This window comes from Triturus cristatus, chromosome 1_2 (assembly GCF_964204655.1).
Source record: "Triturus cristatus chromosome 1_2, aTriCri1.1, whole genome shotgun sequence".
Taxonomy (NCBI): Eukaryota; Metazoa; Chordata; class Amphibia; order Caudata; family Salamandridae; genus Triturus; species Triturus cristatus.
Genome location: NC_140580.1, coordinates 1,163,016,856 through 1,163,032,685, shown reverse-complemented (window position 1 = coordinate 1,163,032,685; position 15,830 = coordinate 1,163,016,856). Strand labels below are relative to the sequence as shown.

Genomic DNA, 15,830 nt, shown 5'->3' with positions numbered 1-15,830 from the left:
TCACACCCTTCTCTCTTCCTCTCTTCCCAGGATGGGCGAATTGAATTTTCTGAGTTCATCCAGGCGCTGTCAGTCACCTCGCGGGGGACGCTGGACGAAAAGTTACGGTGTAAGTGTGCCTTGCTTTGCCCCCCCTCCCCCCGCCCCCGAGAGAGATTACATCTGGATCCCAGGAGTTGTGGAGTATAGACAGCAGGGAGTGTGGACTGAGGAGTCTGGACAGCTAGAGGCGTGGACTGTGGAGTCTGGACTGGAGTCTGGACAGCTGGGAGGGTGGACTGTGGAGTCTGGACAGCCGGGAGTGTGGACTGAGGAGTCTGGACAGCCGGGAGTGTGGACCGAGGAGTCTGGACAGATGGGTGGATGTGCTGTAGAGTTTGGACAGCTGGGAGTGTGGACTGTGGAGTCCGGACAGCTGGGAGGGTGTACTGTAAAGTTTGGACAGCTGGGAGGGTGGACTGTGGAGTTTGGAGAGCTGGGAGTGTGGACTGTGGCGTCTGGACTGGGGTCTGGACAGCTGGGAGGGTGGACTGTGGAGTCTGGACAGCTAGAGGCGTGGACTGTGGGGTCTGGACTGGAGTCTGGACAGCTAGGAGGGCGGACTGTGGAGTCTGGACAGCTAGAGGCGTGGACTGTGGAGTCTGGACAGCTGGGAGGGTGGACTGTGGAGTCTGGACAGCTAGTGGCGTGGACTGTGGGGTCTGGACAGCTGGGAGTGTGGGCTGTGGGGTCTGGATAGCTGGGAGGGTGGACTGTGGGTCTAGACAGCTGGGAGGGTGGGCTGTGGGGTCTGGACAGCTGGAAGGTTGGGCTTGGAAGTCTGGACAGCTGGGAGGGTGGGCTGTGGAGTCTGGACAGCTGGGAGGTTGGGCTGTGGAGTCTGGACAGCCTAGAGCATGGGCTGTGGGGTCTGGACAGCTGGGAGTGTGGGCTGTGGGGTCTGCACAGATGGGAGGGTGGACTTTGGGGTCTGGACAGCTGGGAGGGTGGACTGTGGAGTCTGGGCAGCTGGGAGGATGGGCTGTAGGGTTTGGACAGCTGGGAGGGTGGACTGTGGAGTCTGGACAGCTAGTGGTATGGACTGTGGAGGCTGGACAGCTGGGAGGGTGGGCTGTGGAGTCTGGACAGCCAGGGGCGTGGACTGTGGGGTCTGGACAGCTGGGAGGGTGGACTGTGGGGTCTAGACAGCTCGGAGGGTGGGCAGTGGAGTCTGGACAGCCTAGAGCATGGGCTTTGGGGTCTGGACAGCTGGGAGTGTGGGCTGTGGGGTCTGCACAGATGGGAGGGTGGACTTTGGGGTCTGCACAGCTGGGAGGGTGGGCTGTGGAGTCTGGGCAGCTGGGAGGATGGGCTGTAGGGTCTGGACAGCTGGGAGGGTGGACTGTGGAGTGTGGACAGCTGGGAGGGTGGACTGTGGAGTCTGGACAGCTAGAGGCGTGGATTGTGGGGTCTGGACAGCTCGGATTGTGGACTGTGGGGTCTGGACAGCTGGGAGGGTGGGCTGTGGTGTCTGGACAGCCGAGAGCACGGGATGTGGGGTCTGGACAGGTGGGAGGGTGGACTGTGGAGTCTGGACAGCTAGTGGCATGGACTGTGGAGTCTGGACAGCTGGGAGGGTGGGCTGTGAAGTCTTGACAGCTGAGGGCAGACTGAGAAGTCTGGACAGCTGAGAGGGTGGAGTGTGAAGTCTGGACAGCTGGGAGGGTGGACTGTGGGGTCTGGACAGCTGGGAGGGTGGGCTGTGGGGTCTGGACAGCTGGGAGGGTGGGCTGTGGGGTCTGGACAGCTGGAAGGGTGGGCTGTGGGGTCTGGACAGCAGGGAGGGTGGGCTGTGGAGTCTGGACAGCTAGAGGCATGGACTGTGGGATCTGGACAGCTGGGAGGGTGGGCTGTGGGGTCTGGACAGCTTGAAGGTTGGGCTGTGGAGTCTGGACAGCAGGGAGGGTGGGCTGTGGAGTCTGGACAGCTGGGAGGATGGGCTGTAGGGTCTGGACAGCTAGAGGCGTGGACTGTGGGATCTGGACAGCTCGGAGGGTGGACTATGGGGTCTGGACAGCTGGGAGGGTGGGCTGTCGAGTCTGGACAGCTGAGAGCATGGGATGTGGGGTCTGGACAGCTGGGACTGTGGGGACTGGATAGCTGGGAGGGTGAACTGTGGGGTCTGGACAGCTGGGAGGGTCGGCTGCGGAGTCTGGACAGCTGGAAGGTTGGGCTGTGAAGTCCTGACAGCTAGTAGGGTCGGCTGTGGAGTCTGGAAAGCTGGGAGGATGGGCTGTGGGGTCTGGAAAGGTGGGAGGGTGGACTGTGGAGTCTGGACAGCTAGTGGCATGTACTCTGGAGTCTGGACAGCTGGGAGGGTGGGCTGTGGAGTCATGACTGCTGAGGGTCGACTGTGGGGTCTGGACAGCTGGGAGGATGAACTGTGGGGTCTAGACAGCTGGGAGGGTGGGCTGTGAAGTTTGGACAGCTGGGAGTATGGACTGTGGAGTGTGGACGGCTGGGAGTGTGGACTGTGGAGTCTGGACAGCTAGAGGCGTGGACTGTGGGGTCTGGAAAGGTGGGAGGGTGGGCTGTGGGGTCTGGACAGCTGGGAGGATGGGCTGTAGGGTCTGGACAGCTGGGTGGGTGGACTGTAGGGTCTGGACAGCTGGGTGGGTGGGCTGTGGAGTTTGGACAGCTGGGAGTGTGGACTGTGGAGTTGTGGACAGCTGGGAGGGTGGACTGTGGAGTCTGGACAGCTAGAGGCGTGGACTGTGGGGTCTGGACAGCTTGAAGGGTGGACTGTGGGGTCTGGACAGCTGGGAGGGTGGGTTGTGGAGTCTGGACAGCCAGAGCATGGGCTGTGGGGTCTGGACAGCTAGAGGCGTGGACTGTGGGGTCTGGACAGCTTGAAGGGTGGACTGTGGGGTCTGGACAGCTGGGAGGGTGGGTTGTGGAGTCTGGACAGCCAGAGCATGGGCTGTGGGGTCTGGACAGCTGGGACTGTGTGCTGTGGGTCCTGGACAGCTGGAAGGTTGGGCTGTGAAGTCTGGACAGCTGGGAGGGTGGGCTGTGGGGTCTGGACAGCTGGAAGGTTGAGCGGTGAAGTCTGGACAGCTGGAAGGGTGGGCTGTGAAGTCTGGACAGCTGGGAGGTTGGGCTGTGGTGTCTGGACAGCTGGGAGGGTGGGCTGAGGAGTCCGGACGGCTGGGAGGGTGGTCTGTGGAGTCTTGACAGCTGAGGGTAGACTGAGGAGTCTGGACAGCTGGGAGGGTGGACTGTGGGTCTAGACAACTCGGAGGGTGGGCTGTGGAGTCTAGACAGCCTAGAGCATGGGCTGTGGGGTCTGGACAGCTGAGAGTGTGGGCTGTGGGGTCTGCACAGATGGGAGGGTGGACTTTGGGGTCTGGACAGCTGGGAGGGTGGGCTGTGGGGTCTGGATAGCTGGAATGTTGGGCTGTGGAGTCTAGACAGCTGGGAGGGTGGGCTGTGGAGTCTGGACAGCTGGGTGGATGGGCTGTGGGATCTGGACAGCTGTGAGGGTGGGCTGTGGGGTCTGGACAGCTTGAAGGTTGGGCTGTGGAGTCTGGACAGCTGGGAGGGTGGACTGTGGAGTTTGGACAGCTGAGAGGATGGGCTGTAGGGTATGGACAGCTGGGCGGGTGGACTGTGGGGTCTGGACAGCTGGGAGGGTGGGCTGTGCAGTTTGGACCGCTGGGAGTGTGGACTGTGGAGTGTGGACAGCTGGGAGGGTGGATTGTGGGGTCTGGACAGCTAGAGGCGTAGACTGTGGGGTCTGGACAGCTTGGATGGTGGACTGTGGGGTCTGGATAGCTGGGAGGGTGGGCTGTGGGGTCTGGATAGCTGGAAGGGTGGGCTGTGGGGTCTGGACAGCAGGGAGGGTGGGCTGTGGAGTCTGGACAGCTAGAGGCGTGGACTGTGGGATCTGGACAGCTGGGAGGGTGGGCTGTGGGGTCTGGACAGCTTGAAGGTTGGGCTGTGGAGTCTGGAGAGCAGGGAGGGTGGGCAGTGGAGTCTGGACAGCTGGGTGGATGGGCTGTAGGGTCTGGACAGCTGGGAGGGTGGACTGTGGGGTCTGGACAGCTGGGAGGGTGGGCTGTGAAGTCTGGACAGCTGGGAGGTTGGGCTGTGGAGTTTGGACCGCTGGGAGTGTGGACTGGGGAGTGTGGACAGCTGGGAGGGTGGATTGTGGAGTCTGGACAGCTAGAGGCAAAGACTGTGGGGTCTGGACAGCTTGGATGGTGGACTGTGGGGTCTGGATAGCTGGGAGGGTGGGCTGTGGGGTCTGGACAGCTGGAAGGGTGGGCTGTGGGGTCTGGACAGCTGGGAGGGTGGACTGTGAAGTCTGGAAAGCTAGAGGCATGGACTGTGGGATCTGGACTGCTGGGAGGGTGGGCTGTGGGGTCTGGACAGCTTGAAGGTTGGGCTGTGGAGTCTGGACAGCAGGGAGGGTGGGCTGTGGAGTCTGGACAGCGGGGAGGATGGGCTGTAGGGTCTGGACAGCTGGGAGGGTGGACTGTGGGGTCTGGACAGCTGGGAGGGTGGGCTGTGAAGTCTGGACAGCTGGGAGGTTGGGCTGTGGAGTCTGGACAGCTGGGAGTGTGGGCTGTGGAGTTGTCACAGCTGTGGGTAGACTGAGGAGTCTGGACAGCTTGGAGGGTGGACTGTGGGGTCTAGACATCTCGGAGGATGGGCTGTGGAGTCTGCACAGCCTAGAACATGGGCTGTGGGGTCTGGACAGATGGGAGGGTGGACTTTGTGGTCTGGACAGCTGGGAGGGTGGGCTTTGAGGTCTGGATAGCTGTAATGGGCTGTGGAGTCTAGACAGCTGGGAGGGTGGGTTGTGGAGTCTGGACAGCTGGGAGGGTGGACTGTGGACAGCTGGGAGTGTGGACTGTGGAGTGTGGACAGCTGGGAGGTTGGACCGTGGAGTCTGGACAGCTAGGGCCGTGGACTGTGGGGTCTGGACAGCTTGGAGGGTGGACTGTGGGGTCTGGACAGCTGGGAGGGTGGGCTGTGGAGTCTGGACAGCCGAGAGCATGGGCGGTGGGGTCTGGACAGCTGGGACTGTGGGGTCTGGATAGCTGGGAGGGTGGACTGTGGGGTCTGGACAGCTGGGAGGGTGGGGTCTGGACAGCTGGAAGGTTGGGATGTGAAGTCTGGACAGCTGGGAGTGTGGAGTGTGGTGTCTGGACAGGTGGGAGGGTGGACTGCGTAGTCTGGACAGCTAGGGGCATGGACTGTGGGGTCTGGACAGCTGTGATGGTGGACTGTGGGGTCTAGACAGCTCTGGGGGTGGGCTGGGGAGTCTGGACAGCCAAGAGCATGGGCTGTGGGGTCTGGACAGCTGGGAGTGTGGGCTGTGGGGTCTGGACAGCTGGAAGGTTGGGCTCTGGAGTCTGGACAGCTGGGAGGGTGGGCTGTGGAGTCTGGAAAGCTGGGGGGATGGGCTGTAGGGTCTGGATAGCTGGGAGGGTTGACTGTGAGGTTTGGACAGCTGGGAGTGTGGATTGTGGAGTCTGGACAGTTGAGAGCATGGGCTGTGGGGTCTGGACAGCTGGAAGGTTGGGCTGTGGAGTCTGGACAGCTGGGAGGGTGGGCTGTGGAGTCTGGACAGCTGGGAGGGTGGACTGTGAAGTCTGGAAAGCTAGAGGCATGGACTGTGGGATCTGGACTGCTGGGAGGGTGGGCTGTGGGGTCTGGACAGCTTGAAGGTTGGGCTGTGGAGTCTGGACAGCAGGGAGGGTGGGCTGTGGAGTCTGGACAGCGGGGAGGATGGGCTGTAGGGTCTGGACAGCTGGGAGGGTGGACTGTGGGGTCTGGACAGCTGGGAGGGTGGGCTGTGAAGTCTGGACAGCTGGGAGGTTGGGCTGTGGAGTCTGGACAGCTGGGAGTGTGGGCTGTGGAGTTGTCACAGCTGTGGGTAGACTGAGGAGTCTGGACAGCTTGGAGGGTGGACTGTGGGGTCTAGACATCTCGGAGGATGGGCTGTGGAGTCTGCACAGCCTAGAACATGGGCTGTGGGGTCTGGACAGATGGGAGGGTGGACTTTGTGGTCTGGACAGCTGGGAGGGTGGGCTTTGAGGTCTGGATAGCTGTAATGGGCTGTGGAGTCTAGACAGCTGGGAGGGTGGGTTGTGGAGTCTGGACAGCTGGGAGGGTGGACTGTGGACAGCTGGGAGTGTGGACTGTGGAGTGTGGACAGCTGGGAGGTTGGACCGTGGAGTCTGGACAGCTAGGGCCGTGGACTGTGGGGTCTGGACAGCTTGGAGGGTGGACTGTGGGGTCTGGACAGCTGGGAGGGTGGGCTGTGGAGTCTGGACAGCCGAGAGCATGGGCGGTGGAGTCTGGACAGCTGGGACTGTGGGGTCTGGATAGCTGGGAGGGTGGACTGTGGGGTCTGGACAGCTGGGAGGGTGGGGTCTGGACAGCTGGAAGGTTGGGATGTGAAGTCTGGACAGCTGGGAGTGTGGAGTGTGGTGTCTGGACAGGTGGGAGGGTGGACTGCGTAGTCTGGACAGCTAGGGGCATGGACTGTGGGGTCTGGACAGCTGTGATGGTGGACTGTGGGGTCTAGACAGCTCTGGGGGTGGGCTGGGGAGTCTGGACAGCCAAGAGCATGGGCTGTGGGGTCTGGACAGCTGGGAGTGTGGGCTGTGGGGTCTGGACAGCTGGAAGGTTGGGCTCTGGAGTCTGGACAGCTGGGAGGGTGGGCTGTGGAGTCTGGAAAGCTGGGGGGATGGGCTGTAGGGTCTGGATAGCTGGGAGGGTTGACTGTGAGGTTTGGACAGCTGGGAGTGTGGATTGTGGAGTCTGGACAGTTGAGAGCATGGGCTGTGGGGTCTGGACAGCTGGAAGGTTGGGCTGTGGAGTCTGGACAGCTGGGAGGGTGGGCTGTGGAGTCTGGACAGCTGGGAGGATGGGCTGTAGGGTCTGGACAGCTGGGCGGGTAGAGTGTGGGGTCTGGACAGCTGGGTGGTTGGGCTGTGGAGTTTGGACAGCTGGGAGGGTGGACTGTGGAGTCTGGACAGCTAGAGACGTGGACTGTGGGGTCTGGACAGCTTGGAGGGTGGACTGTGGGGTCTGGACAGCTGGGAGTGTGGGCTGTGGAGTCTGGACAGCCAGAGCATGGGCTGTGGGGTCTGGACAGCTGGGACTGTGGGCTGTGGGGCCTGGACAGCTGGAAGGTTGGACTGTGAAGTCTGGACAGCTGGGAGGGTGGGCTGTGGGGTCTGGACAGCTGGAAGGCTGAGCTGTGAAGTCTGGACAGCTGGAAGGGTGAGCTGTGAAGTCTGGACAGCTGGGAGGTTGAGCTGTGGAGTCTGGACAGCTGGGAGGGTGGGCTGTGGAGTCTGGACAGCTGGGAGGGTGGGCTGTGGAGTCATGACAGCTGAGGGTAGACTGAGGAGTCTGGACAGCTGGGAGGGTGGACTGTGGGGTCTAGACAGCTCGGAGGGTGGGCTGTGGAGTCTAGACAGCCTAGAGCATGGGCTGTGGGGTCTGGACAGCTGAGAGTGTGGGCTGTGGGGTCTGCACAGATGGGAGGGTGGACTTTGGGGTCTGGACAGCTCGGAGGGTGGGCTGTGGAGTCTAGACAGCCTAGAGCATGGGCTGTGAAGTCTGGACAGCTGGGAGGGTGGGCTGTGAAGTCTAGACAGCTGGGAGGGTGGGCTGTGGAGTCTGGACAGCTGGGTGGATGGGCTGTAGGGTCTGGACAGCTGGGAGGGTGGACTGTGAGGTCTGGACAACTGGGAGGGTGGGCTGTGGAGTTTGGACAGCTGGGAGTGTGGACTGTGGACAGCTGGGAGGGTGGACTGTGGAGTCTGGACAGCTAGAGGCGTGGACTGTGGGATCTGGACAGCTGGGAGGGTGGGCTGTGGGGTCTGGACAGCTTGAAGGTTGGGCTGTGGCGTCTGGACAGCAGGGAGGGTGGGCTGTGGAGTCTGGACAGCTGGGAGGATGGGCTGTAGGGTCTGGACAGCTGGGAGGGTGGACTGTGGGGTCTGGACAGCTGGGAGGGTGGGCTGTGGAGTTTGGACAGCTGGGAGTGTGGACTGTGGAGTGTGGACAGCTGGGAGGGTGGACTGTGGAGTCTGGACAGCTGAGGGTAGACTGAGGAGTCTGGACAGCTGGGAGGGTGGACTGTGGGGTCTCGCAAGCTCGGAGGGTGGGCTGTGGAGTCTAGACAGCCTAGAGCATGGGCTGTGGGGTCTGGACAGCTGAGAGTGTGGGCTGTGGGGTCTGCACAGATGGGAGGGTGGACTTTGGGGTCTGCACAGCTGGGAGGGTGGGCTGTGGAGTCTGGGCAGCTGGGAGGATGGGCTGTAGGGTCTGGACAGCTGGGAGGGTGGGCTGTGGGGTCTGGACAGCTTGAAGGTTGGGCTGTGGAGTCTGGACAGCTGGGAGGGTGGGCTGTGGAGTTTGGACAGCTGGGAGGATGGCCTGTAGGGTCGGGACAGCTGGGCGGGTGGACTGTGGGGTTTGGACAGCTGGGAGGGTGGGCTGAGTTTGGACAGCTGGGAGTGTGGACTGTGGAGTGTGGACAGCTGGGAGGGTGGACTGTGGAGTCTGGACAGCTAGAGGCGTGGACTGTGGGGTCTGGACAGCTTGGAGGGTGGACTGTGGGTTCTGGACAGCCAGAGCATGGGCTGTGGAGTCTGGACCGCTGGGACTGTGGGCTGTGGGGTCTGGATAGCTGGGAGGGTGGACCATGGGGTCTGGACAGCTGGGCGGGTCGGCTGTGGGGTCTGGACAGCTGTAAGAATGGGCTATGAAGTCTGGACAGCTGGGAGGGTGGGCTGTGGGTTCTGGACAGCTGGAAGGTTGGGCTGTGAAGTCTGGACAGCTGGGAGGGTGGGCTGTGAAGTCTGGACAGCTGGGAGGTTAGGCTGTGGAGTCTGGACAGCTGGGAGTGTGGGCTGTGGAGTCGTGACAGCTGAGGGTAGACTGAGGAGTCTGGACAGCTGGGAGGGTGGACTGTGGGGTCTAGACATCTCGGAGGGTGGGCTGTGAAGTCTGGACAGCCGAGAGCATGGGCTGTGGGGTCTGGACAGCTGGGACTGTGGGCTGTTGGGTCTGGTTAGCTGGGAGGGTGGACTGTGGGGTCTTGACAGCTGGGAGGGTGGGGTCTGGGCAGCTGGAAGGTTGGGCTGTGAAGTCTGGACAGCTGGGAGGGTGGAGTATGGAGTCTGGACAGGTGGGAGCGTGGACTGTGGAGTCTGGACAGCTAGTGGCATGGGCTGTGGAGTCTGGACATCTGGGAGGGTGGGCTGTGGAATCTTGACCTCTGAGGGTGGGCTGTGGAGTATCGACAGCTGGGAGGGTGGAGTGTGGAGTCTGGACAGCTGGGAGGGTGGACTGCGTACTCTGGACAGCTAGGGACATTGACTGTGGGGTCTGGACAGCTGTGATGGTGGACTGTGGGGTCTAGACAGCTCTGGGGGTGGGCTGGGGAGTCTGGACAGCCGAGAGCATGGGCTGTGGGGTCTGGACAACTGGAAGGTTGGGCTCTGGAGTCTGGACAGCTGGGATGGTGGGCTGTGGAGTCTGGAAAGCTGGGGGGGTGGGCAGTAGGGTCTGGATAGCTGGGAGGGTTGACTGTGAAGTTTGGACAGCTGGGAGGGTGGATTGTGGAGTCTGGACAGTTGAGAGGGTGGACTGTGAGGTTTGGACAGCTGGGAGGGTGGCTGTGGAGTCTGGACAGCCGTGAGGGTGGACTGAGGAAACTGGACAGCTGGGAAAGTGGACTGAGGAGTCTGGACAGCTAGAGGCATGTACTGTGGGGTCTGGACAGCTGGGAGTGCCGTCTGTTGAGGATGGGCAATTTCCAGCTAGTCCATGATGGAATGGAATGTGCCGCTGGCAGCTGACAGTGCCCATGAGCGATAGTCCAGCTCTCATGTCTTCTGCTTTCAGGGGCCTTCAAGCTGTACGACCTGGACAACGACGGCTACATCACGCGGACCGAGATGTTGGATATCGTCGACGCCATCTACCAGATGGTGGTGAGTACGAGGGGTGGGGAGTGTGGCGGTGAGTATGAGGGGTGGGGAGTGTGGCAGTGAGTACAATGGTGGGGAGTGTGGCGGTGAGTGCGAGGGGTGGGGAGTGTGGCGGTGAGTACGAGGGGTGGGGAGTGTGGCAGTGAGTGCGAGGGGTGGGGAGTGTGGCGTAAGTACCAGGGGTGGGGAGTGTGGCGGTGAGTGCGAGGGGTGGGGAGTGTGGCAGTGAGTACGAGGAGTGGGGAGTGTGGTGTGAGTTTGAGGGGTGGGGAGTGTGGCAGTGAGTACGAGGGGTGGGGGCTGGCGGTGAGTACCAGGTGTTTGGGGTGTGGCAGTGAGTATGATGGTTGGGAGTGTGGCGGTGAGCACAAGGAGTGGGGAGTGTGGTGGTGAGTACGATGGTGGGGAGTGTGGCGGTGAGTATTCAGGGGGGAGTCTGGTTGTGAGTACAAGGTGTGGGGAGTGTGGCAGTGAGTACAAGGGGTGGGGAGTGTGGCGGTGAGTACGAGGGGTGAGGAGTGTGGCGGTGAGTACGAGGGGTGTGTCGGTGAGTACGAGGAGGGGGAGTGTGGCAGTGAGTATGATGATGGGGAGTGTGGCAGTGAGTATGATGGTGGTGAGTGTGGCGGTGAGTACGAGGGGTGGGGAGTGTGTCGGTGGGTATAAGGGGTGGGGAGTGTGGCGGTGAGTACGAGGGGTGGGGAGTGTGGCGGTGAGTACGAGGGGTGGGGAGTGTGATAGTGAGTACGAGGGGTGTGGTGTGTGTCGGTGGGTATGAGGGGTGGGGAGTGTGTCGGTGAGTACGAGGGGTGGGGAGTGTGTCAGTGAGTACGAGGGGTGGAGAGTGTGGTAGTGAGTATGAGGGGTGGGGAGTGTGCCAATGAGTACGAAGGGTGGGGTTGGCAGTGAGTACCAGGGGTGTGGGGTGTGAGGGTGAGTACGATGGTGGGGAGTATGGAGTAAGCACGAGGGGTGGGCAGTGTGGCGGTGAGTACAATGGTGGGGAGTGTAGTGGTGAGTGCGAGGGGTGGGGAGTGTGTCGGTGAGCGCGAGGGGTGGGGAGTGTGTCGGTGGGTATGAGGGATGGGGAGTGTGGCGGTGAGTACGAGGGGTGGGGAGTGTGGTGGTGAGTACGAGGGGTGGGGAGTGTAGTGGTGAGGAGAGTGGTCCTACAGTGTTGTCAAGGCACGGTAAGGGACTACAGACCAGAATGAGGAGGGAGCCGTGGATTTCAGTGACCGCTGCCATGCGGAGTGCATCCAACATGCATATATATCCTTTATCTATGACCAGGGCCCACTGAGAGGCAGAGAAAGAAACACCAAGAGGGAGTCAGTTCTGAGCAAATATTCTGAGCCCATGTGGGAAGTAAAGCCCCCTAAGAGGAGAAGGTCTTCAGCGCATTAACGGAACAACACCATTTCAACCTAAAGTTCAGGCCAGAGTCCCGACAATCCTCGGTCCCCCATCACCTCACCTCTAGATGTAGCCTCAGTGAATGGACACTGATTCCTGGATTGCACGCCTCAAGATGTAGCCTCAGTGAATTGACACTGATTCCTGGATTGCACGCCTCTAGATGTAGCCTCAGTGAATGGACACTGATTCCTGGATTGCACACCTCTAGATGTAGCCTCCGTGAATGGACACTGATTCCTGGATTGCACGCCTCTAGATGTAGCCTCAGTGAATGGACACTGATTCCTGGATTGCACGCCTCTAGATGTAGCCTCAGTGAATGGACACTGATTCCTGGATTGCACGCCTCTAGATGCAGCCTCAGTGAAGGGACACTGATTCCTGGATTGCACGCCCCTAGATGCAGCCTCGGTGAATGGACACTGATTCCTGGATTGCACGCCTCAAGATGTAGCCTCAGTGAATTGACACTGATTCCTGGATTGCACGCCTCTAGATGCAGCCTCGGTGAAGGGACACTGATTCCTGGATTGCACGCCTCTAGATGTAGCCTCGGTGAATGGACACTGATTCCTGGATTGCACGCCTCTAGATGTAGCCTCGGTGAATGAACACTGATTCCTGGATTGCACGCCTCTAGATGTAGCCTCGGTGAATGGACACTGATTCCTGGATTGCACGCCTCTAGATGTAGCCTCGGTAAATGGACACTGATTCCTGGATTGCACGCCTCTAGATGCAGCCTCAGTTAATGGACACCGATTCCTGGATTGCACGCCTCTAGATGCAGCCTCAGTGAATGGACACTGATTCCTGGATTGCACGCTTCTAGATGTAGCCTCAGGGAATGGACACTGATTCCTGGATTGCATGCCTCTAGATGTAGCCTCAGTGAATGAACACTGATTCCTAGATTGCACGCCTCTAGATGTAACCTCAGTGAATGGACACTGATTCCTGGATTGCACGCCTCTAGATGTAGCCTCAGTGAAGGGACACTGATTCCTGGATTACACGCCTCTAGATGCAGCCCCAGTGAAGGGACACTGATTCCTGGATTGCACGCCTCTAGATGCAGCCTCAGTGAAGGGACACTGATTCCTGGATTGCACGCCTCTAGATTCAGTCTCAGTGAATGGACACTGATTTCTGGATTGCACGCCTCTAGATGCAGCCTCAGTGAATGGACACTGATTACTGGATTGCACGCCTCTAGATGCAGCCTCAGTGAAGGGAAACTGATTCCTGGATTGCACGCCTCTAGATGTAGCCTCAGTGAAGGGACACTGATTCCTGGATTGCACACCTTTAGATGTAGCCTCAATGAATGTTCACTGATTCCTTGATTGCCCGCCTCTGGATGTGGCCTCAGTGAAGGGACATTGATTCTTGGATTGCACGCCTCTAGATGTAGCCTCAGTGAATGGACACTGATTCCTGGATTGCACGCCTCTAGATGCAGCCTCAGTGAATGGACACTGATTCCTGGATTGCACGCCTCTAGATGTAGCCTCAGTGAATGGACACTGATTCCTGGATTGCACACCTCTAGATGCAGCCTCAGTGAATGGACACTGATTCCTGGATTGCACGCCTCTAGATGCAGCCTCAGTGAAGGAACACTGATTCCTAGATTGCACGCCTCTAGAGGCAGCCTCAGTGAATGGACACTGATTCCTGGATTGCACGCCTCTAGATGCAGCCTCAGTGAAGGGACACTGATTCCTGGATTGCACGCCCCTAGATGCAGCCTCGGTGAAGGGACACTGATTCCTGGATTGCACGCCTCTAGATGTAGCCTCTGTGAATGGACACTGATTCCTGGATTGCACGCCTCAAGATGTAGCCTCAGTGAATTGACACTGATTCCTGGATTGCACGCCTCTAGATGCAGCCTCGGTGAAGGGACACTGATTCCTGGATTGCACGCCTCTAGATGTAGCCTCGGTGAATTGACACTGATTCCTGGATTGCACGCCTCTAGATGTAGCCTCGGTGAATGAACACTGATTCCTGGATTGCACGCCTCTAGATGTAGCCTAGGTGAAGGGACACTGATTCCTGGATTTCACGCCTCTAGATGTAGCCTCGGTGAATGGACACTGATTCCTGGATTGCACGCCTCTAGATGCAGCCTCAGTTAATAGACACTGATTCCTGGACTGCACGCCTCTAGATGTAGCCTCAGGGAATGGACACTGATTCCTGGATTGCACGCCTCTAGATGTATCCTCAGTGAATGAACACTGATTCCTGGATTACACGCCTCTAGATGTAGCCTCAGTGAAGGGACACTGATTCCTGGATTACACGCCTCTAGATGCAGCCCCAGTGAAGGGACACTGATTCCTGGATTGCACGCCTCTAGATGCAGCCTCAGTGAAGGGACACTGATTCCTGGATTGCACGCCTCTAGATGCAGCCTCAGTGAATGGACACTGATTCCTGGATTGCACGCCTCTAGATGCAGCCTCAGTGAATGGACACTGATTCCTGGATTGCACGCCTCTAGATGCAGCCGCAGTGAAGGGAAACTGATTCCTGGATTGCATGCCTCTAGATGTAGCCTCAGTGAAGGGACACTGATTCCTGGATTGCATGCCTTTAGATGTAGCCTCAATGAATGTTCACTGATTCCTTGATTGCCCGCCTCTAGATGTGGCCTCAGTGAAGGGACACTGATTCTTGGATTGCACGCCTCTAGATGTAGCCTCAGTGAATGGACACTGATTCCTGGATTGCACGCCTCTAGATGCAGCCTCAGTGAAAGGACACTGATTCCTGGATTGCACGCTTCTAGATGTAGCCTCAGTGAATGGACACTGATTCCTGGATTGCACGCCTCTAGATGCAGCCTCAGTGAATGGACACTGATTCCTGGATTGCACGCCTCTAGATGCAGCCTCAGTGAAGGGACACTGATTCCTGGATTGCACGCCTCTAGATGCAGCCTCAGTGAAGGGACACTGATTCCTGGATTGCACGCCTCTAGACGCAGCCTCAGTAAATGGACACTGATTCCTGGATTGCACGACTCTAGATGTAGCCTCGGTGAATGGACACTGATTCCTGGATTGCACGCCTCAAGATGTAGCCTCAGTGAATTGACACTGATTCCTGGATTGCACGCCTCTAGATGCAGCCTCGGTGAAGGGACACTGATTCCTGGATTGCACGCCTCTAGATGTAGCCTCGGTGAATGGACACTGATTCCTGGATTGCACGCCTCTAGATGTAGCCTCGGTGAATGAACACTGATTCCTGGATTGCACGCCTCTAGATGTAGCCTCGGTGAATGGACACTGATTCCTGGATTGCACGCCTCTAGATGTAGCCTCGGTAAATGGACACTGATTCCTGGATTGCACGCCTCTAGATGCAGCCTCAGTGAATGGACACTGATTCCTGGATTGCACGCCTCTAGATGCAGCCTCAGTGAATGGACACTGATTCCTGGACTGCACGCCTCTAGATGTAGCCTCAGGGAATGGACACTGATTCCTGGATTGCACGCCTCTAGATGTAGCCTCAGTGAATGAACACTGATTCCTAGATTGCACGCCTCTAGATGTAACCTCAGTGAATGGACACTGATTCCTGGATTGCACGCCTCTACATGTAGCCTCAGTGAAGGGACACTGATTCCTGGATTACACGCCTCTAGATGCAGCCCCAGTGAAGGGACACTGATTCCTGGATTGCACGCCTCTAGATGCAGCCTCAGTGAAGGGACACTGATTCCTGGATTGCACGCCTCTAGATGCAGCCTCAGTGAATGGACACTGATTTCTGGATTGCACGCCTCTAGATGCAGCCTCAGTGAATGGACACTGATTACTGGATTGCACGCCTCTAGATGCATCCTCAGTGAAGGGAAACGGATTCCTGGATTGCACGCCTCTAGATGTAGCCTCAGTGAAGGGACACTGATTCCTGGATTGCACACCTTTAGATGTATTCTCAATGAATGTTCACTGATTCCTTGATTGCCCGCCTCTAGATGTGGCCTCAGTGAAGGGACACTGATTCTTGGATTGCACGCCTCTAGATGTAGCCTCAGTGAATGGACACTGATTCCTGGATTGCACGCCTCTAGATGCAGCCTCAGTGAATGGACACTGATTCCTGGATTGCATGCCTCTAGATGTAGCCTCAGTGAATGGACACTGATTCCTGGATTGCACGCCTCTAGATGCAGCCTCAGTGAAGGGACACTGATTCCTGGATTGCACGCCCCTAGATGCAGCCTCGGTGAAGGGACACTGATTCCTGGATTGCACGCCTCTAGATGTAGCCTCTGTGAATGGACACTGATTTCTGGATTGCACGCCTCTAGATGCAGCCTCAGTGAAGGGAAACTGATTCCTGGATTGCACGCCTCTAGATGTAGCCTCAGTGAAGGGACACTGA

At 58.8% G+C, this 15,830-nt stretch overlaps 1 protein-coding gene across 1 annotated transcript in view; it reads left to right on the top strand.

The window, feature by feature from the left end:
- NCS1 (neuronal calcium sensor 1) overlaps positions 1 to 15,830 on the top strand; it is a 449,313-nt gene that overhangs the window by 384,649 nt on the left and 48,834 nt on the right. The window contains exons 4-5 of the mRNA XM_085613972.1: positions 31 to 109; positions 9,916 to 10,004. Coding sequence (XP_085470098.1) covers positions 31 to 109; positions 9,916 to 10,004 — 168 coding nt within the window. The remainder of the gene's footprint in view (positions 1 to 30; positions 110 to 9,915; positions 10,005 to 15,830) is intronic.